General features: G+C 41.3%; 1 protein-coding gene across 9 annotated transcripts in view; it reads right to left on the bottom strand.

The window, feature by feature from the left end:
- Positions 1-21,397, bottom strand: part of TTLL5 (tubulin tyrosine ligase like 5) — a 273,548-nt gene that overhangs the window by 23,224 nt on the left and 228,927 nt on the right. For all 9 annotated transcript variants that reach the window (XM_042473064.1, XM_042473053.1, XM_042473080.1 and 6 more), the window contains one exon: positions 11,885-12,105. In XM_042473064.1, coding sequence (XP_042328998.1) covers positions 11,885-12,105 — 221 coding nt within the window. The remainder of the gene's footprint in view (positions 1-11,884; positions 12,106-21,397) is intronic.

Below are 21,397 nucleotides of genomic sequence, written 5' to 3'. Positions count from 1 at the left end.
CTCCTGAAGACACAGAAAGGGTAACAGTAGAAGAGAAGCAACCAACAGTTGTTGGGGGGAGGGGTAAGTAAATGTCTGAAGACAGAAATGAGAGAATAAACACAGAACCTCTCTTATGTAATTCTGGCTACCTTCTCAATACGTGCAGCCATGCCTAAGGTTGCATGCAGTGCTAAAATATGGGGTCAGGAGGACAGTCTAGTCTTTGACCAAGGATAGTCTAGTCTTTGGCCAAGTAGATGAATATCAGTAAATAAACAGCAACAGAATATGAGCATACATCTCCTCTTCATTCTCTCCCATCCATGCTGAGGCAAAATGTCTAGCAGTACCATCCCTTGGCTGTCTCTACAAAGATAGGGCATATTTTCTTCAATAAGCCCACAAGTTGTATCAGCTGATGTCCAGAGGTCCCCATTATATGGCTTGGTGAATGTATGTAGTGATGTACACTGTTCTATAGAACAATTCCATATAAAAGTAACCAGAGAATGCAGCAGAGGTTGCTGTCACCAAAAAGAGGCAGAAAAACCTTGAGAAACATTAACTGATGTGCTTTGCGAGTACATTATTTAAGCCTACAGGTTGAGTCACCCTTATCCAAAATGCTAAAATCTGAAATATTTCAAATACCAAAACTTTTTCCATCAGTGACTGCAAATGCAAATGCAAACCACCCAGGGTGAGGGGGGTTTCCCAGCAAACAATGGATCATTAATTAAATAGACACTCTGAGGCCTTACCATTCAACAACAGAACAATCCACAGACTAGCATGTAAATCAATTCTTCTCAACCAACAGTATATATGCCTCACTCTTCCATGTCAGCAGCTGTGGCTGGCGAAACGTCAAGAATAAACTCTTCTAGAACACAGCCTTATAAAACAAAAAACCCACAAAAAAACCATGTCACCTAGTAAGTTTCCATGGCCAAGAGGGGATTCAGACATTGTTTTCCCAGTGTCCTAGTTGAGCACTCAAACAACCACATCACACTGAAGTGCAAATTGTTTATGGGTTTTTTTGGCCATAATCTTCTATCGCAGTGTACATTATATATACACTATGTAATGCATATATATTATGCAGCAAAGGTGCTAAGAAAACCTGTTAGTGAATTACACAGATGCATAATAGGGCACTGGCAAGAGTATCCCAGTGTGCACTGGCACTCTCTAACCAGTGTCCCAATGCACAACAAGACTGATGCACAACAGGAACAATGCACATTAGTCACTTTGATAACTCCTCCATGTAGTAGTGTAACACCAGCCCCTTACTGAATATAGATACAGTATTACAAAACTGCCCAATTCTGATTCTTACAGATGTAAGTCTGCTTATGAAGACATTATTCCCCAACAGGATTTCAGCTGAAGCAATACATTATGCATCTGTGCAGTTCAGTAGCAAGTTTTCTTAGCACCTCTGCTGTATAGGTGTGTATATATTCAAACAGGGTTTCAAACAAGATTATTTCTGCAGTGTGTTTTTGATCTGTGTCTTAGAACCACTTTACTTTTCCTGCATATCTGAATCTATTATCACAAAGGCCATATTGCTTCACAGTTCCTTATTGTGCTAAACTTCAATCAATCAATTTATTACAGTACATAGCCAGCATAGTAAAAATAAATACGTGGTTAAATTACAAATTTAAAAAAGAAATTCATATATTTCGCTAAACAAATTTTACAAATTTGGAGGGCAAGAAAAAAAAAGTGTGTGTGTGTGTGTGTGAGAGAGAGAGAGAGAGAGAGGGGGGGGGCTTGCGCACCCTAATGAAGTTGTGAGCTACGCTGGCGGTGGTATAATAGCCACCGGCAGGGCCTCCCATGCTAGACAGGTCACAACCGAAGGGTCTGACCAAGAAGCGCCAAAGGGCAGGATGAGCTAGCTCCAAGAGGCCTGCCTGGAAGAAGACGAGCCCTCCCTTCATCCACCATCTTGAGGGAGAGAGAGGCAGGCTAGCTCCACCAGGCCTGCCTGGAAGAAGACAAGCCCTCCCTTCAGTCCATCTGCCTTGGTCCAGGTCTCAGAGGGAGAGAAGAATGCTGGACCTGATCCCCTCCCCTCCTCACCATTCCCTTCTCCTTTTGTGTTGTGTCTTTTAGATTGTAAGCCTGAGGGCAGGGAACCATCTATTAACCCCTCTGTTGTAAACCGCTCGGATTCCCTATTATTAATATTATTATGGCAACCATCCTAGGAGAAGGAAAACTCTAATCCCAAACCCGGGAAGATGGTGCTCGTCTAACCCTGTAAGGTCAACCATCTAAGAGAAGGAAACTCTAACCAAACCTACGACCCGAGGACCTCGCTGCTACCGTCCATGCTTGTCAAGGCCTCAGCAGACAAACCTCTGGTTTAAAGGGTGAGGCCAGTTCTGTGCATGCTGCGCTCCACCAGAAAAATCCATTGCACAGGCTCGAAGGATACATCCAATCTCCGAAATAGCCCTGTAGCGATAGACGAGGGACAAAACGGCAGGTGTAAAGATGCACTGGAAGCTGCAGACCCAACCCTGCATGCAGGCGGTTCAGGACTTTGGTCGCTTGAGACTGACTGGGGATGACAGTCTTGTTCGGCAGCATCCTGAATGACCAAGCAGCCTTTTGCAAGGAGAGCACTGCTTGCTCCATATGGAAAGGGGCCTAGAAAAGGTGGCCTAAAGAAAGCTCATCCCCAACAACCCGGTTGGCTAGCTGCGGCCAACGGGCATCTTCTGATGCGGTCAAACAAAGACAAAGAGACAAAGGCACACACCAGCCTCCAAAGGTGCAAATAGACTAACGCTTGCACACTGGAACATCAGAACCATGCAAGATTCTGCAGACAGTGGACGTCCTGAGCGTCGTTCTGCCCTAATAGCCCATGAACTGTCACGACTTAATATCGACACCACTGCTCTTAATGAAGTTTGTCTCCACGAGGAAGGCAGCCTTAACGAACACGGTGCCGGCTACACACTCTACCGGTCTGGCAAACCCAAAACTGAAAAACATCTTTCAGGTGTAGGCTTTATGATCAAAAACTCCATTGCCTCCAAACTCGAAACCTTGCCAACAGGACACTCTGATCGCATTATCTCGTTATGCCTCCCACATGTTGTTCTCTTCAGTATATATGCCCCAACTATGCAAGCTGACCCTGCAGAGAAAGACAAATTCTACTCAGACCTACGCCACCTTATACAAAAAGTCCTTGCAGAAGACAAAAGCATTATCCTTGGTGACTTCAATGCCAGAATAGGAAAGAACTTAGAAGCCTGGAAAGGTGTTTTAGGCAAGCATGGTGTTGGAAACTGTAATGATAACGGACGCCTCCTGCTAGAGTTTTGTGCAGAACAGCAGCTTACTATTACAAACACCATCTTTCAGCAGAAAGATAGCTTGAAGACAACCTGGAAGCATTCCCGGTCCAAACACTGGCACCTCATTGACTATATCGTAGTGCGCCAGAGAAATATTCGCGATGTCCGTCATACCCGAGTGATGCCCAGTGCAGAATGTCAAACAGATCATCGCCTCGTAAGATGCAAACTAAATCTTCATTTTAATTTCAAACCTAAGACGGGTAGCATCCTAAAGAGGAGACTCCAAGTCAACAATCTTCAACAAGCTGCCATAAGAGACAACTTCCAGGCAATTTTGCAAACAAAACTTGAAGACCATCCTGTAGACTCTTCTCCTACAGCGCTTTGGCAACATATCAAAAACAGCACCTTAGGATTCTCCCTCAAGAAAAATCAAGACTGGTTTGATGAAAACAACCAAGAGATCCAGGAGCTGTTGGCAAAGAAGAGAACTGCTCACCAGGTACACCTCACCCAGCCATCCTGCCATGTAAAAAAAGGAGCCTTTCGCCTTGCATGGAGTCAACTCCAACAAAAACTCCAAGACATTCAGAACAAGTGGTGGATCAACTTAGCAGAAAAGACACAACGTTGTGCAGATCTGGGTGATTCCAGAGGATTTTACGAAGCTCTTAAAGCAGTGTTTGGACCTACATATCAGATCCAAAGCTCCCTATACAGTACAGATGGTCAAACATTAATCACAGATAAAGCTTCCATTCTGAACCGATGGGCTGAACATTGCCAAAGCCTTTTTAGTGCCAACCGAATAATCCAAGACTCAGCTATTCAACATATGACACAACAACCGATGAAGAAGGAATTGGACATAGCTCCCACTTTGGAAGAAACCATTAAGGCCATATGCTCCAAAGGGCTACGGCAGATCTCAAAGAAGAAGACGGCATTTATATACACTACCATTCTGATGGTAGCCTGTTTAACTTAAGCCGCTTGAGGGACCGCACTAAGACTCTAAACTATCTAGTCCGTGAGCTGCTTTTTGCTGATGATGCTGCCCTCGTTGCCCATACGGAAGCAGCTCTGCAGCGCCTCACATCTTGTTTTGCAACAGCTGCAGAGCTCTTTGGACTGGAAGTCAGCCTGAAGAAAATGGAAGTTCTCTACCAGTTGGCACCTCAGGAAGAACACTACCATCCCCACATCACTGTACGCACATCTGTGCTTAAGTCCGTCCAGCAGTTCACCTACCTGGGAAGCATCATCTCCTCAGACGCCAAGATTGATAAAGAGATCGATCACAGACTGGCAAAGGCATATAGTGCATTTGGAAGGCTTCACAAAAGAGTCTGGAGTAACAAACACTTGAGGCGAAGCACAAAAATCAGTGTATATAGAGCCGTTGTACTGTCTATTCTCCTCTATGGGTCTGAAACATGGGTCACCTATCGCCAACACCTACGACTCCTTGAATGCTTTCATCAGCACTGTTTATGCACAATTCTAAATATACACTGGACTGACTATGTGACAAATGTTGCTGTCCTTGAGCAAGCAGGGATCACCAGCATTGAGGCCATGCTATTGAGGGCGCAGCTGCGCTGGGCAGGACACGTTTCTAGGATGAAGGACCATCGCCTCCCCAAAATAGTATTCTATGGTGAACTTGCCACGGGTCAGCATAAGAGGGGTGCCCCAAAGAAGAGATACAAGGACTCCCTGAAACAACATCTCAGGCTTGGCCAAATTGATCACCAACAATGGTCTGCCCTAGCCTCACATCTGGAGGCATGGAGATGCACTATCCACGATGCTGCAGCCTTTTTCGAAAGCTCACGCCGAACGAATCTTGAAGAGAAACGACAACACAGAAAGAACCGCAACCCAGAAACATCACCCAAGGAGACTTTCCGCTGTGCTTTCTGCAACTGGACCTGTTTATCCCGGATTGGCCTTTTTAGTCACTAACACACTTGTACAAAGCACGGGATGAGTCCTTCCTGAATCTTCGTTCACGAAGTAAAGCCAGAGAGGAGAGAGAGAGAGAGAGAGAGAGAGAGATAAAAAATGGTAAAAGACAAGACTGCTCTGTCTGGTTCTAATTACCTTTCTGAGTGGGAAACTATCTGTGTGAGTGATGGAATGAGGAAGAATATAAACCAGAAAAGCTTTTCAAGCTATTCAAATATTTTGTGATTTAGTAATATTCATTTTATGGTTATCTATCACATATGCAATACTTTTTAAAAAATCTTTTCTGTCTTGAAGATCAAATATGGTTTTTCTGAGATGCAACAATAAAATTATTTAGAGAAGTAATATTGCTTCTGTGTTTTTTTAGCCATATCAAAAATTAATTCCCTAAAGATCTGTGAGAATAGATCCAGAAAAATAGGCAAAGCAAAATGGTTTCGAGACACAGGTCCAAAACACACTGCAGAAATAATCCACTTTGAGACTGCTTTAACTGCCCTGGCTCAATGGTTGGGAATCCTGGGAACTGTACTTTATTTTGGCGCTAGAGGTCTTTGACAGAGAAAACTAAATGTCTCACAAAACTCCACTTCCAAGAATTCCCTAGCATTGAACCAAGGCAGTTAAAATGGTCTCAAATGGGATTATTTCTGAAGTGTGTTTTGAACCTAGAGGGGAAAAACCAACAATACTAAGGTTACACAATCTCATTTATCCTTACTTGGGAGTAAGCCTCATTGAATTACCTGGGAATAATCCCCAATGGATGTTATTTCTGAATAAAGATGGTAAAATGACATTTTATTAATCATTACAATTCACACTCACACCCAAAGTCAGAATTCAAACAGATTAGTTGAGCTACATAGGCCATCTTCCTAGGCCAACCTTTCCTAGAGAATCTTCAGAAGAAAACTGTACATACTCTCTAGCCTGTTTGTTCTGAATTTCATGCTCTGTTATGGGTCTTCATTTCTTGCAAATGGAATTTGCATAGAAATTCAGTAGCTTTTTCCACTGGTAGAAAAAAATACTACAGATATATGTATGTATAAACCTGAAATTCAACCTTCTATATAATTTAATCCTTTTTTAAAAAGGTACATTTGTATTTGGGACAAATGAAATTTCTTTAACAAGAAAAGAAATTGAGGGTGAGGGAATGCCCATAAGACATGATTTTTTTGGGGGGGGGGGGGGGTGGATTTGGGTTTTTCTTCTTCTTCTATTTTACAGGTTAGGAAACTGGGGCTATTAAGAAACAAAAAATCTTCTCACATTTTCTCTCATGCGATGTATTGGAAACCTTGTCAGTGAAATTCAAAACTTGCCTGGAAATATCAGAAAAGAACAAATGGCCTGTATTAAATGGCTGGAAAATGGAAAACATGGACTTGAAGCACCCAAGAAATAGTTTTGATCAGCACAATTTCTGAGACTGAGGAAATCTCTTCTATATACTAACTTTCTTCCCCATTCCCAATCCTGTTGAAAGGATGCACTGAATAGTCCAGTAGCATCCACAGACTGGTGAGGCAAGTATATGATGAACACCCAGGTATTCTAGAATATAACAGAAGCTTCTATTCCCACGTTACTGGCAAAAGTTACGATGCAAGCCCACAAAAGGCAATATTAGAATTAGAGCATAAAACTAGAGTCTGAACAGCAATTCAGAAAGTATTTCCGGAATGGCTCCTTGAAGCTTTTGATAATTGGACTATGCTCTGAAATTGTGAAGGAATCTTTTGCTTTCCCCTTTCTTCTGTGCATTTTTGATACTGAGCTTTTTCCGGTTTTCCCACACTCTTGCCTGTCACAGAGCAGAAACCACAAGAACGCAGTAAAGTAAAGTCTGTCCAAGGAGCTACAATTCCATCTCATAAGGATAAACATTCTCCCTGCCAACATGTGAGTACACTGCACCAGAATCTTCAAATATACATGTTGCTGCTTAGCAGAAGAATAAAATTAAAAAAACTTGTCACCTGAACTAACATGCAGCCTCACCCTTCCATTAGGGAGAATTAGACAAAAAATATCAGTGCATGTCCACCATGATTAGTGTACCCAACTGTGCTTGCTGAACTGATCAATTCAAATTCTTTTCCAAATGGGCTTGGAAAATTAAACTACTCACTTCATCTCAAGGATTCACCATGGGTAAAATAAAAATAACAAAACGAAACACAGGTGTCTATTATCAAAACACTTACTCTTATCAATGCCATCGGGCCTGAAGAGGATGAGCCCTCCCCTCCCTCCTTCCAACTGTCATCTTCTGGCCTTAGAGGGAGTGAAAGGATAGGCCCAATGCCATCGGGCCTGAAGAGGAAGAGCCCTTCCCTCCCTCCTTCCAACTGTATAAATAAATCCTATTAATATTATTATTATTAATGACCTGTTGTACCAGCAACTAAAAACAGCATTGTACCACTTCCCAAAACAGTCTGTCACACCATTTATGTGAACTGAAACAATGAAATATAATATAATCTTATTTTTGTTTACTTGGAAGTAACAGCAATTATGATTAAGAGGTCTTATTCATACACAGGGTGAACAAGAGTACAACCTGATAAATAAGTCAAGGTGATATACTGCCAGGACAAATTCACTTCCTAGTCTCCCGTATGACAGTGGCTGCCCAAAGGTCAAGAAGAATATTCATGTTCTTCTAGAAAATGATAGGGATGTATAGAGTTAGAAACCCTCCCCCAGGCTAGACAGCTGCATTTCCTCCCTCAACCATTCATGCTTCTATTTATGCTTCCAAAAGCATATCACCACTGTTCCTACTATTTCCAAAATTCCAGTGATCCTTGTGGGAAACATAGTGAGTGTGGGCCATGTACTTTGATTCATAGCAGCATTCATGTCCAGCAACTAACTAGGAGTGTAATTCTGTTCAGAAAAAAAGAGGAAGATATGCACTCTCCTTGTGGATTTGTAATTTGCTGACCAGCTGATTCCCAAAGGGTGCTCAGCAATGGCTCCTCTTCATCTTAGAGAGAAGTGACCAGTGGGGTGCTACAAGGTTCTGTCCTGGGTCCAGTGCTACTCAACATCTTTATCAGTGACTTAAGAGGAAAGAATTTGCAAATGACACCAAATTAGGAGGAGTAGCTAATACCCCAGAGAGAAGATAAAAATTCAAAATGACCTTAATAGATTAGAAAGGTGGGCCAAAAGTAACAAAATGAATTTCAACACAGAGAAATGTAAGGTACTTCACTTAGGCAGAAAAAATGAAGTGCACAGATATAGGATGGCAGATACCTGGCTTAACAACAGTACATGTGTAAGGGATCTAGGAGTCCTAGAAGACAGCAAGTTGAACATAAGTCAACAGTGTGATGCAGCAGTTAGAAAAGCCAATGAAATTCCAGGCTACATTAGTAGAGGTGTAGTGTCTAGATTGTGGGAAGTAACAGTACTACAGCTGGCCCTCCACTTCTGTGGCTTTGATTATTTGTAAGTTTGTTGTCATGAGGGTGGGGCCTGGGCCAGCTGCTCTTCCCCCTCTCAAGCCCCAGCTGACTCCCCTGGGCTGAGAGAAGCTGGGGAGGGAAGGTGGGTGGGGCCTGTGCTAGCTGTTCCCCACCCCTTCCCAAGCTCCAGCTGGCTTCGCTGGGCTGTCAGAAGTCTGGGAGGTAAGGTGGCTAGGACCTGTGCAGGCCTGGATTTTTCCCACATTTGCCAAGGAAATGTGGTATTCCCACATTCGTGAGGGTCCTCCGCCCTGCAAATGCCAAGGGCTTTGGTCAGGCCTCACCTGGAATACTGTGTCCACTTCTAGGCACTGCAATTCAAAAAGGATGTTGAAAAGCTGGAGTGTGTCCAGAGGGAAGTGACCAAAATGGTGAAGGGTCTAGAAACCATGCCCTTTGAGTTAGGACTTTTAATTAAGAAATTGAGTATGATTAGCCTGAGAAGAAAAGGCTTAGAGGTAATATGATAGCCCTGTTTAAATATCTGAAGGAGTGTCGCATTGAGGATGGAGCAACATTGTTTGCTGTAGCTCCAGACAACAGGACCTAGAATAATGGATGCAAACTACAGGAAAACAGATTCCACCCAAATATTAAGAAGAATTTCCAGACAGTTAAGAGCTGTTTGATAATGAAACACATTCCCTTGGGAGTATGGTGGAGTTTCCTTCTTTGAAGGTTGGTTTTTTAATTTGTTTTTATCCAATTTTTAAACCTTTTCAAGGTAGCAGTACATAACATCAGCATAATGTAATGTAAAAACCAGAACATAACAAATCAAAGCTAAAAAAAGGTTTCTAACCAGAAGCTGGATGGCCATCTGTTGGGAGTGCTTTGACTATGTCTTCCTGCATGGCAGGGGATTGGACAGGATAGTCCTTGTGATCTCTTCAACTCTATGATTCTATGTGGCCTTTTCTCAGTTAGAACCACTGGGATTTTGACTATGGAGACATCCTGGAACAACAGCTGAGGGACCCACATGGACTACAGGTTTTGTACATTTGTTTCCAAGTGTAAGCCTATGGAAGTTTAGCAGCAGAATACAGTACAGTCAGCCCTCCATATCCATGGATTTTTCATCCATGGATTCAAGCATCCACAGCTTGAAAATATTCCAAAAATATATAAATACCAATAGGCAAGCCTTGATTTTGCCAATTTATATAAGGCACAGCATTTCACTATGCCACTGTATTTAACGGGACTTGAGCATCCATGGGTTTTGGTATCCACGGAGGTTCCTAGAACCAAACCCCAGCGGATACCAAATGTCATAAATGTAAATACTTCAAATGAATTGTTAGCACAGAGTTGTATTGGATAAGTGCTATAATGGGACATATTGCTCCACAGGGTATTGTACACTGATGCTTCCTACTCTATTCAGCACTGCACCTATACATTTCTCCTGAGCTAAAGACAACCTAGTCCTAAAGAATGGAGGGGGAAATGTGAAAGGCATTTTAAAAAACATTTATAAATATAAGGTCACAGGTGTTTGGCAGGAAACGACCTAGAACAGGGATGGTTTAGCTTTCTTGATCTCACGCCTGTCCCTTCAAAAATGTAATACACACAAAAGTTTGGCAGGCTCTCTTCATACACCTGAACCATATACCATTCCCTTCAACCTTTAGCATCTTTTCACTTGCCCTCTCCTACTTTTGCCAAAGAACTACAACTCTGTACTTGTCTACTGTTGCCCCGGCAAGATGTGCTTCAGAATTAACTATTTACATTATATACAAGAATGTTGACATTGTTTTGGATGGATAGGAAAATGACATACAAAAGGTTGTAAAATAATCTGATTTGAATTTACAAATAATCTGATTTGAATTTACACTTAATAACTGATGTATTTGTAAGTAAATATGTATTCTCTTTTCTCTCTCTCTTCTTTTCTCTCTTTTTTCTTTCTCGTCCTTTCACCACTCCTACTTCTTTTTTCTTCTTTCTTTTTTCCTATCCTTACCCAGTTTTTCACTTGTTTGTATGTTTATCTGTATGTGTATGTATGTGTATCTCTGTGTGTGTGTGTGTGTGTGTGTGTGTGTGTATAAAATAAAAAAGAATTAATTATTCTAAATACACTTTGAAGTAAGAGGCTGTGAAGAGCAAAATGCTGAAAACCAAAATGATGCATAACAAAGATTCATAGTACTGTACATCTCCAAAGACAGGGGATATAATTTATGAGTAGCCTTGAATGGCTTCTGTATGATGAGAGGATGAGAAGATTGGGACTGTTTAGTCTAGGAAAGAGAGGAGCAAGAGGAGGCATTGATCAAAAGTCACAAAATAACAAATAGTTGAGGGAAGAGAGGTCAGGCTACAACTTAATGGGTTCCATAAAAACAGAAATATGACTAATTTACAAGCAACAACAGTTTCTATACCTCCCAGAAAAGTATCACAATATATTGAGACCAAAAGGTTTGAAAGATACAGTATAAGATTGTTCTCACATTCAAAACAGTTACATTGTTGTTAATGGACAGAAAACCTATAAAATAAATCAGGCTTGCTTCTGGAAGCAAACTACATATCATCACTATAGAGTGAAGAAGTGACTTCCACAAAGACACAAGACAGTTTGATTTAAATCTCTCTATGTGCTACTTAGCACCAGGTCAGAAAAGGGACACACAATACATTACTTTTTCTAACACAGAGACTGATCAGTACAAGCAGGCACCTCACAGTGCAGGACATTAATATTTACTGTGGTATTTTAGCTATTTTATTTGTAATTTTTTTTACTTTGTTTTTTTACTTTGTTTTTAATAATACGCATATTATCTATGATGCATATCTAATAAGCATATTAGAAAGCCTGTGAGGGAGGGTTTTGTTGTTGCTGTTATTATTTTTTGGTATGAAAAAAGCAATGTACAATGCTTTTTCTAACAAATATGATAGACAAGTACTCTGGACTTCGTAAAGCAATCTTTTTTACATCCTTATTTAATTTTTCTAAAAAAATTACACAGTACAGTAGATGGACCAATGTCCTCATAGACAAATCAGAGACATTTGCAGTTCACGTCTCTTCATACTTTTCAGCAATGAATTCTGGTTAAAATTATACAAACTTACTTGGAAATCCTCTGAGATGCCACTTTCCTTATTACAGCCTGTCTATGGCTAGCTGGGGGCTTAGGAACCAAGTGTGAAGATGCACTCTGAGATGGCATTACTTTGTGCAGACTGGAGGCCTTCTGGCTGCTAGAAATGGCACTTGATGTTCTATAGGCACCAGAACCAGAGGACAGAGTCATAGAGGTGGTGTTTGATGTTGGAGAACTGACAAACAAAGCCTAGTGGGAAAGGAAAGGAAAAATAAGATTTAGTATATTTGTTTTTTATGACTTGTTGGGGCAGTCCATGGAATCAGATATTCAATCATTTATTTTCTACCACTGAAATTTACCATGAAACTGTTCAAGATGTAATGAAAAATTCTTAAATGTATGCTTCCCCTCCTCATTACTAAACTTCTGATACCTTCAAGATTCTTTCTTGGCAGCATCTCACATCTTCCTTAATTGCATGCAGACAAGCTGCTCTGTCACCCAGTGGGAAGAGTCAACAAAGCAACTTTTAAACAGCATGACTGTCAGAGGATGAAGAAAGGTCAGGGCTGTTTTTCTTGAGGGCAGCAGACATCCAAAAGGCTTTTGTTTCCATGTTGTGATGTAATCCTGGCTGCTCTAGAGTGTAGCCAACATACAGAGGGAGGGAGCTGATACTGACCCCAGTCTCTCGGTTCAGCTTCAAAGAAATTATCCCATTATGAATCCCTTTAGTGTATGTTGAGAAGCCAGGAGAAGCTACTCTACAAACAAGACAGCAGCAAATGAGGTCATAAGGTTTGACCACACAGAGAAGGGAAACAGGGATGGAAAATAACATATACAAAATATTTTTTACATTTTTTAAAAAGCCTTTATCTGTTATGGATGAGTACAAAGGCGGGACAGAACAGTAAAGAAATTTAGACACAAAACAGCAGACTTACTACTACCTTGTGAAAATTCCCTAATAATATTTCAGAGGCCAGAAATCTACTGAATTCTGAAAAGAGTATCCTGGATGTGGAATGTACTGTGTAAATATTATTTTAAAAACACCCAGACAAATCAAAATCCTACTCAATGGCTGAAATAATGCATTTTGATCACTACTGCTCCCCCTGAATGATATTAAAAAACTAAATGGAGCCACCATCTTCTTCTGTGGAGGAAGTTAGCACCTTATGGACAACAAATAAGAGTTTTGGTCTTGCATAGAAAACTGCAGTTACATCAATCTGTTGAATAATGTAGAATGAGACAGATTGTGTCATCTTCAATTTAAACATTTTAACAAGTTTCAAGCTGCTGCAGGGCTGGACTTCTACATTTTTTTTCAGATTTTAAAACCTTGTTGGAAAGTGTTCTAGATATACAAAAGAGATAGAGAACACTGAACTGAACAGCATCTCACGTGGACATAAAGACTTTTCTATTAAGCAGGTAGAATCTTCCCAACAATTCATCAGTAAATACTGTTTGTGTAATAATACTGGGACAGATATGATGATCATTAATTTCCATGTAAATCAAGCGATAAGAGTTTGTTCCATCAATTCAGGCTTTCTTTTCTCTATCAACAGAATAACGTTTAAACTTCTCATCCCCATTATTAAAATTTAACATATCTGTCTGGCATCTTGTTAGTGACTTATGCATGCACTAAGTGCAGCTTATGTACACACAATCTCTTTTTGGAGGGGGCACAGTGGACTCTTCTTTCATCCTTGTGTGCCATCCAAAAGCCTTTCATGTTCAGCAACTATCAAACTATAGGAAGCGTGGCTGCTACTCCTTTTAGAAGAGGTAAGGGAAAATAAAATGAGGTGATTTAGATGATGAAGACCTGGCTGTTCTGAGCTCCTGGGGAAAGGAATACTGGACCCACTCCATTTGAAAGAATAGTCTCATTCCCTCTCTCCAGCCAAGCTGAATGCAGCTTCTTCTCTATGGTCTAAATTGCCACCTTTGATTCTTTTCCCACCAATAAATGACAACAGCAAGGTCTGGGGAGGATGCAGAACTGCCTCTCATTTTCCTTTTTACAGTTTTGTCCTTCTTCCAACATTACATTTGTCTTGGTGTTTCTGACTGAAATTAGACAATTTTGCTATCATTTCACATTAGGTCATGACAACTGCAGCCGGTTCATCTAAAAATCCACACAGAATGGAATCAGAGCCATATAACAACTTGCGAATGAATTATTTTTCTCATGCTCCCATTTTAAAGAAAAGGACATATTCAACAATGTATTCTGTTAGAAAACCCACCAGGAAAATCTTGTGAGCCCTATCAAGCATTTCAAAAGCCTGGAAAGCGTATAGCATATAAAGACCACCAAACTCACTATTTTAACAGCCGTTCTCATTGTCAAAAGTATAATACAGCATGCCCTTGCCTTATGCAGGGGATCTACTCTGGATCCCCCGCATAAGGAAAATAGCGCATATGTTTGAGCCCCATTTGATATAATGGGGCTCGTGCATAACATGCGACGTGGTGCGGGTGCCATGGTCGCGCACACCATTCATTCTCCAGTCGGAGTCAGAATCTAAGGCTGCAGAAGGCATTTTTGAGGACTCAGCTGGTCTGGCTTGTTTGGTGCCGTGAGGGGAAATGGAATGAGCTTGCTTAGAGGCCAAGAGGTCAGGAGATTTCTCCTGTCTGGGAGAAGAACTCTTGTCCTCAGCGTGCTTGCGCTTGGAGGCTTTTTTAGGTCTAGGGTCATCTTGGCTTTAGTCCCATTCAGACCTATCAGCCTTCCTAGACTTCTCTTTAGGAATTTTATTCTTGTAGGCCTTTTCTGCACTCTGTCCCTTTTCTTTGGATTTATTGGAAGGCGGGGGTGGAGAAGTCACAGCAGCCTAAGAGACTAAAGTCCTGCTGGTAAAGGGTGGACATAAGCCTGGAGTCTCAATTTTTACAGGCTTAGGGAGTCAAAGATTTACAGAGGGCACAAGACTGGACATTGTGACCCTCTCCAAGGCACAGAAAACAAATATTGTGGGGGGCCTGGCCTGGGATCCCCCCCACACACACACACATTTAACACATTTCTTAAAGGAGATAGACTGGGAGGCCATTTCAAACCATGTTGGAGGTCTATCAGTCTGTGTGGCAAAATCGAAGTCACAAAATCCAAGTAAGGTGATGAGCTTCCAAATCGAAATCCATCAAGAATGGTCAAACAATCTGTGGTCAAAAGACTTTTTCCCCCCAGTTAGTAAGCGAACAATTCCACAAGAGAAGTTCCTTCAAGCTGCTAGAGAATCAGATGAAATGAATTGGGGAAAGAGTGAGAACGCTAGCGGCTTTCTAAGGGTGGGCTAACCTACTGCCAAGAAGTTGCAAAGTAAGTTTTGCCTAGTGATTCCAGAAGTTTCTGAGCTTTACTGCGCAGACGTAGAATAACCCATTTGTGTTATTTGCAGAGACCACGAAGAAGAACAGTAAATACAGAGAGCCAGCCTTTGTTTTCATTCTGCACAATGGCAATGCTGTTACTAGCTCATGCAATGCCCATGGATGAATAAACAAATTCAAACCACATGTTACATGGAAAAGAGGAAAGAACAGCTCATAGTATATTGCTCAAGGCACCTTTCAACATAATTCAATACCAGGGACAATCCTGTAAATGCACTAGCAACTAAGCAACAGGAAAATATGTGAATGCCTCATCAGGGCATTCCCCACCAATTATATGAATAGGAACACAACTGTCCCCATATTCTAGGCAAAAAGCATACCTGGGTTTTAATTCTCTTCCTTCAGAAAATTTTCTGGTGTTTGTAATGTCAAGTTACTTCACCAGGACAAGCCCATGTAGGTTTGGAGACATAAGTTGGACGTATTTGGAACAACTATATAGGTGTCTAAACAAAAGGCTCTAGGGTGAAATGGATCTCTGATTCTAAGTAGGTTTCATTTGCTGGGAGGATCAGGGTTGCAAACTGGGGATAAACCTGGACTCTGTTACTTGATGATTGGATGAAGTTTGTAGCCAGAAATACTTTCTTACAGTTTCAGTTGGTTTTTCAGTTGTTCTGCAGGTGAAGTACCATGGTGAGTACAAGTCAGTGTAGCAGGTTTAACATGATACACCTTGAAACAAAACATGGAAGGTTTCAAACTATGAATTTCTGAAACTGGAGGCTCAGAAAATTCTCTCTTCATCTTATGATGATACATTATTCTGGAGCAAGTAGGAAGGCCAACTGACATTTCTTCAAAGGCAGCGGTGGAAGGGGAGGAGGTTCTTGCCTCATTGACTAGACAAGTAGAACACAGTAAAGATACTGCAAGCCCTTACTATAAATAGAAAACACCAATTGGCATATGAATATGATGTTGACTATCTTCCCAGAAAAGAACTGTGAGAATAAACACAGAAAGAGACAGGAAACCCTGTAGTCCCTACCTACCTAACTACATGCCCAGCATGTAACCAAAGCAATAGCTCCAAAATCTTCTCCCTACTGAAAAAAAAACCAAACAACACCTGCTGGTCCCTGAACCAGGCGGGTAGAATGACTTCCTAAGGCCAGAAAATCAAATAAAGAAGAGTTATGTTTTCTCCAGTATTTTGCAGAGGGCATTCCTTCACCCTAGAATATGGTAGAGCTGTAAACAGACAGCATGGATTAAAGGAACCAGTATTCTAAAGAAGAAATAACTTTTGCAGGACTTTGTGGAAAATTGCATTAGATGTCCTGTATATTTTATTTACTGTTGTTAATTGCCTTCAAGTTCACTTTGACTTGTGGCAACCATGTCATAGGTGTTTTTGGGTTTGTTTGTTTATTTGTAAAGAGTTATTCAGAAGAGGGTTTCTTCTTTCCTGTTGAAGTTGTCTAGGTGTTTGTGGATTTCAATGGCTTCCTGTGCATTCTTACCTGATAGTTGTTGGTATGGTCCAGAATTTCTGGTTGGCTATTTTAGAAACAAGATGCAATCCTTCATAGAGGGCTGTTCTTATGTCTCTAGACAACAGTAATTGGACTATGCTAATATACATATTGCAGCTTTTAAGGTAAATTTTGGTTGCTATTGTAACTTGTAGTTTTATATATTTATTTGTAGAATATTTTAAACCACTCCTTTCAGACCAGGTTTCCAAGTTGGATCAGAGATAAACACATATTATCTGGCTTTGCTAAAAAGTACCTGGACTGTAGCAAACCCAGAAAGAGGCATCAAAACTGTTTACTGACATCAATAGTCAAGAGCATAAAACATTTGAGCCTACTTAAAGCTGGTGCTCCTCTTTTACAGAACTTGCTATTCTGACCACATTGTGAAAAACACCACTTACACAATCTTGAGACTAACAGAGACTGCAGCATGAGAGACGCTATAGCAACCAGAAATCTTCCAAGAGGACTGGAGAATGAGTACCATAACCTGCAGCAATAGGGCAGCAGATGTGGTGGCTGCTGAATCATCATCTGATTAACTCAGAATTAAAATCCACAATTCTTTGAAGTTTCTCTCAGTTCATCTGACATTTGTATGGATGTGTAGCTGTCTGTCCACACATCTACACCTCTGTATAAACAATTCTGAAGAGATAAAAGTCATACTAACAAGACACTTGCAATGGAAGGATATTAAGAGAACAACCAAAGAAAGAAACAAAATACATAAAAACTAGGAAGTTGTCTTATATTAGGCTATTAATCTACCCAGGTCCATATTATATGTAGCAGCAACTCTTCAAGTTTTCCAGTAGGAGTCCTTCCCAATCCTACCTGGAAATGCTATGGATTCAACATGAGGACTTCTGCAAGCAAAGCATCTGCTCTACAACAAATATATGTCTCTTTCTCTACAAACCAGAATCATCATGATGCATAAATATCCCAAAAATTCTAAAAGTCAGAAGCAACCCTGGCATGGGTGCAACACACAGTAAATCTTCCCTCTGCAATATGCTTGTTACAGAGTTCAGCAAAAAACAAACAAACAAAAAACAGGAGAGGGGGGAAGCTTTTGAAAAAAGGCTGCTGACAATATAATACAAATTCCATCCCCACCTCCCACAACACCTTCTGATAAGCTTATAGAGGTAGCATGTTCTCCATTAGTCCTGTCTTCAGAATGCAAATCAATAATTTTCTCTTACACGCCTATGTCAGATTGCATTGAAAAATCACTACTGTCGCTATGTAAGATTTATTTCCGAGGCATTATACAGTGCTCAGGTGGCATAGACATCTTCTTTGAGAGTCAATGATTTATGACAAAGAAATAAAGAAGGTAAAAAGCAAGAGAGAGGGAGGGAAGGGAGGGAAGTTCCCAAACTATGAGCCACAGAAGTCAGCTCCCATTTCTTCTTCTCAGCTGTTACACTAAAAATACATTAAATACATTCCTGGCATGATTTTTCTATAGGGATAACTAAAGTCACTTCCAAAATAAGTTACGGTACTGTGTGCCAAAGGCAAAGCAAACCCTGAAAATGGCAGATGTAAAACATCTTAAAGACAACCACGTAAAATAGGGCCAAGCAACAACCAAAGACACTTAGGAAAAAAGGTGAAGAAGGGCCAGAAGGTATGGGTCTATGTAACATAGCCATTATGTAACATAACAGAAGATAGGACCATCAGTTCAAGCCAGACATGACATTTCTCTTGATTGCTGATTATTCTCTATTCACAATCATTTTAAGGCCACCTTACAGCCTAGACAGGAGATGACATACAGTAATAAATAAATAAATATGATCTGTAGTACTGAAGTTTTCTTTAGTGCAGTAAAACAATTCTAAGTTGAAACTACTTCTTTTAAATTTAAATTTAAGGAAGCAATATTCTACTTAGGTTTGGGAGGGGTTATTAGGAACAGATATGTGTTCAGAAAACACAGGGGTGCTGAGCAGGAAGCAGGAGGTGTAACAGGCCAACAAGGGAGAAGGCAGGGGAGACATCTTATGGCTGTTCCTCCTTCTGGTTTACCATACAGCCAGCTGCTGCAGTGGAATCCCTTGAGTCAAAAAATGCTGCTGCTTAATGCCAGATCAGTGAGGAGCTGTATGACCCATAGCTTGATCCTGGTCAAGCAAGCTGCCCTTGCATATTTAACTGAAGCCTGGTTGACTGAAAAGTGGAATGTCAACATGTCCATGTTCTGCATACCAGCTTTCTGAGTGCAGCAGCACACAAGATTTGAGGGTTGGGGAGGCAGATTTGCAGTGATCTATTGCGAATCCATCCCCTTATTGATGTACTTGTTTGACAACCTCCAAGGTTTGTGTGTGTACACCTGATAATAGGATAATGAGAAAGGATTGGAATTCTGTTGGGAGTACTATCCACACTGCTGCTCAACTTTCTTCCTGCTTGAGTTAATGGAGTTCGTCCCCATTCCAAGGCCTCCTCATCAGGGGCTACTGAGGATTTCATGGCTTCTATAGATCTGTCTCAAGATTTGGCTTTACACATGTAGCAGGCCACACTTTTGATCTGTTTTTTGCTGGTCAGGAAGAGGGTGATTGGGGGTGTGCAGGTTTGAAAAAGCTCAGATGCCATGTTCTCTAAGTGTTAAGAGTTTAGATGTGCTGAGACTTCTAACTGCTGTAGGGGTGAGGGGTCCATTAAAATTGTCCATCCTCAGAGACTAATAGATTCAAAAGGCTCTGGGAGATTTCCAGCTGGTGATTCTGCTGATGCCTTGGCTGATCTGTGGAAAAGGGAGATGATCTGGGTATTGATACAATCACACCTACTCATCCTTTACTTGGGTTTAGGGGATGAACTCCTTGGCTTTCTGATAATGTTCAGGATAATGAAGTGCTTGAGCAGATGACTGGAGTGACACTGGAAAAACACTAAGGATGAAAACAATCAAGCATGGGTCAGGGACCATTTTAAAGTATCTGCAGTCATAAGGGCAGTGAAGAAAATAATCCTTGTCACCTCTATTATTTTACTCCATTTTCTCCAGTGCAGCAGTTTCAGTTTATTATATACTAGACCTCAGACTGCTAAGGAAGAGCCCTGAGAAAAGCACTCTGATGAATTTGATAAATACTTTGCAGAGAAAATTGCTTGGATCTGTTCTAACTTTTTCTTTGCATTTAAGGTAAAGTGTGGGGAAGTAACTGAAGCGAATATTTATTCAGTTTTGATGGATAAGTTTCAGTTTGTCCAATATGATGATGTGGACAGGTTGCTTGGGAGATTATCAAGAGTTTCAAACTAAACCTCTGTGGGACTGGAAATGATAGCTCAAACATCAGACAAAAGGCAAACACTAAATAAAGGATGAAAATTCTGGAGGAGAAACTGAGGGAGAGAATGTGATCCACATAAAAACTGACATAAAATTAATAATACACAGCAGGTTTCCAATATGTCCAGAGTGTCATGGCCAGCCAAGAGCAAGTCTCGGAGGATGAGGAGGAGGATGGGGCTCCTCCAGAGCAAGAGGTAATTGAGGCTACACCAGGTGTTGATCCCGCTCTGCCAGAATCCAGCCCTGATCTCCCAGCCCCAGAGGAGGAGGCTCAGCCAGGTCCTAGTGCTGGTGGGATTCCTCTGGTGGTACAGCAGCCTAGTGGTGACTCTGGGGAGGAACCAAGCTTGAAGGTTCCCTCCTATAGACAACGCAGGGCTGAAAGTGCTGGCAGACGCAGATCCCAGAGAACTGCTGAGAAGCAATTAGCAAATCAGCCTCAGGTGACATGGGGGAGAGTTTCCCTTACTTAATGAGCAGAGAGACACCAACTCAGTGTCAGAGTTTATTGCATGATCCTTTGGTGTGATTGCTGCCTGCACTGGCTCCTTGTAGCCTTGATTTCAGAACGGACTGGACTATTGCTATCATAGAATCATAGAATCGTAGAGTTGGAAGAGACCACTAGGGCCATCCAGTCCAACCCCCTGCCATGCAGGAAATCCAAATCAAAGCATCCCTGACAGATGGCCATCCAGCCTCTGTTTAAAGACCTCCAAGGAAGGAGACTCTATCACCCTCCGAGGGAGTGCATTCCATTGTCGAACAGCCCTTACTGTCAGGAAGTTCCTCCTAATGTTCAGGTGGAATCTCTTTTCCTGTAGCTTGCATCCATTGTTCCGGGTCCTGTTCTCTGGAGCAGCAGAAAACAAGCTTGCTCCCTCTTCAATATGACATCCTTTCAAATATTTAAAAAGGGCTATCATATCACCTCTTAACCTTCTTTTCTCCAGGCTAAACATCCCCAGCTCCCTAAGTCGTTCCTCATAGGGCATGGTCTTCTGGCTGACCTGACCCTGGACTGGACTGACTATTGTGACTTCTATTATCCTGACTTCAGCTTGGCTTTCGGTTTGCTTGTTCTCTCTCTCCCTGCAAGGTTTGTGGACTACTTCCAGCTTCATAGTTAATTGCCTTCCTTATCGGCATGTGTCTGTGTGTGCTGGCCGCAGTCCAGGACACAGAGAGAAACAAACTGGACTGGATATCACTGTTTGATCTCAGTATGTTTTAGCCAACTGTAGTTGAAACAAACCCAGTTTCTTGTAATTGGATGTGTCTGAAAACTGTACTTTGT

This window comes from Sceloporus undulatus, chromosome 1, assembly GCF_019175285.1.
Source record: "Sceloporus undulatus isolate JIND9_A2432 ecotype Alabama chromosome 1, SceUnd_v1.1, whole genome shotgun sequence".
NCBI classification, from domain to species: domain Eukaryota; kingdom Metazoa; phylum Chordata; class Lepidosauria; order Squamata; family Phrynosomatidae; genus Sceloporus; species Sceloporus undulatus.
The sequence above is the reverse complement of the archived record's forward strand: the minus strand, read 5'-3'. Positions and strand labels throughout refer to the sequence as shown.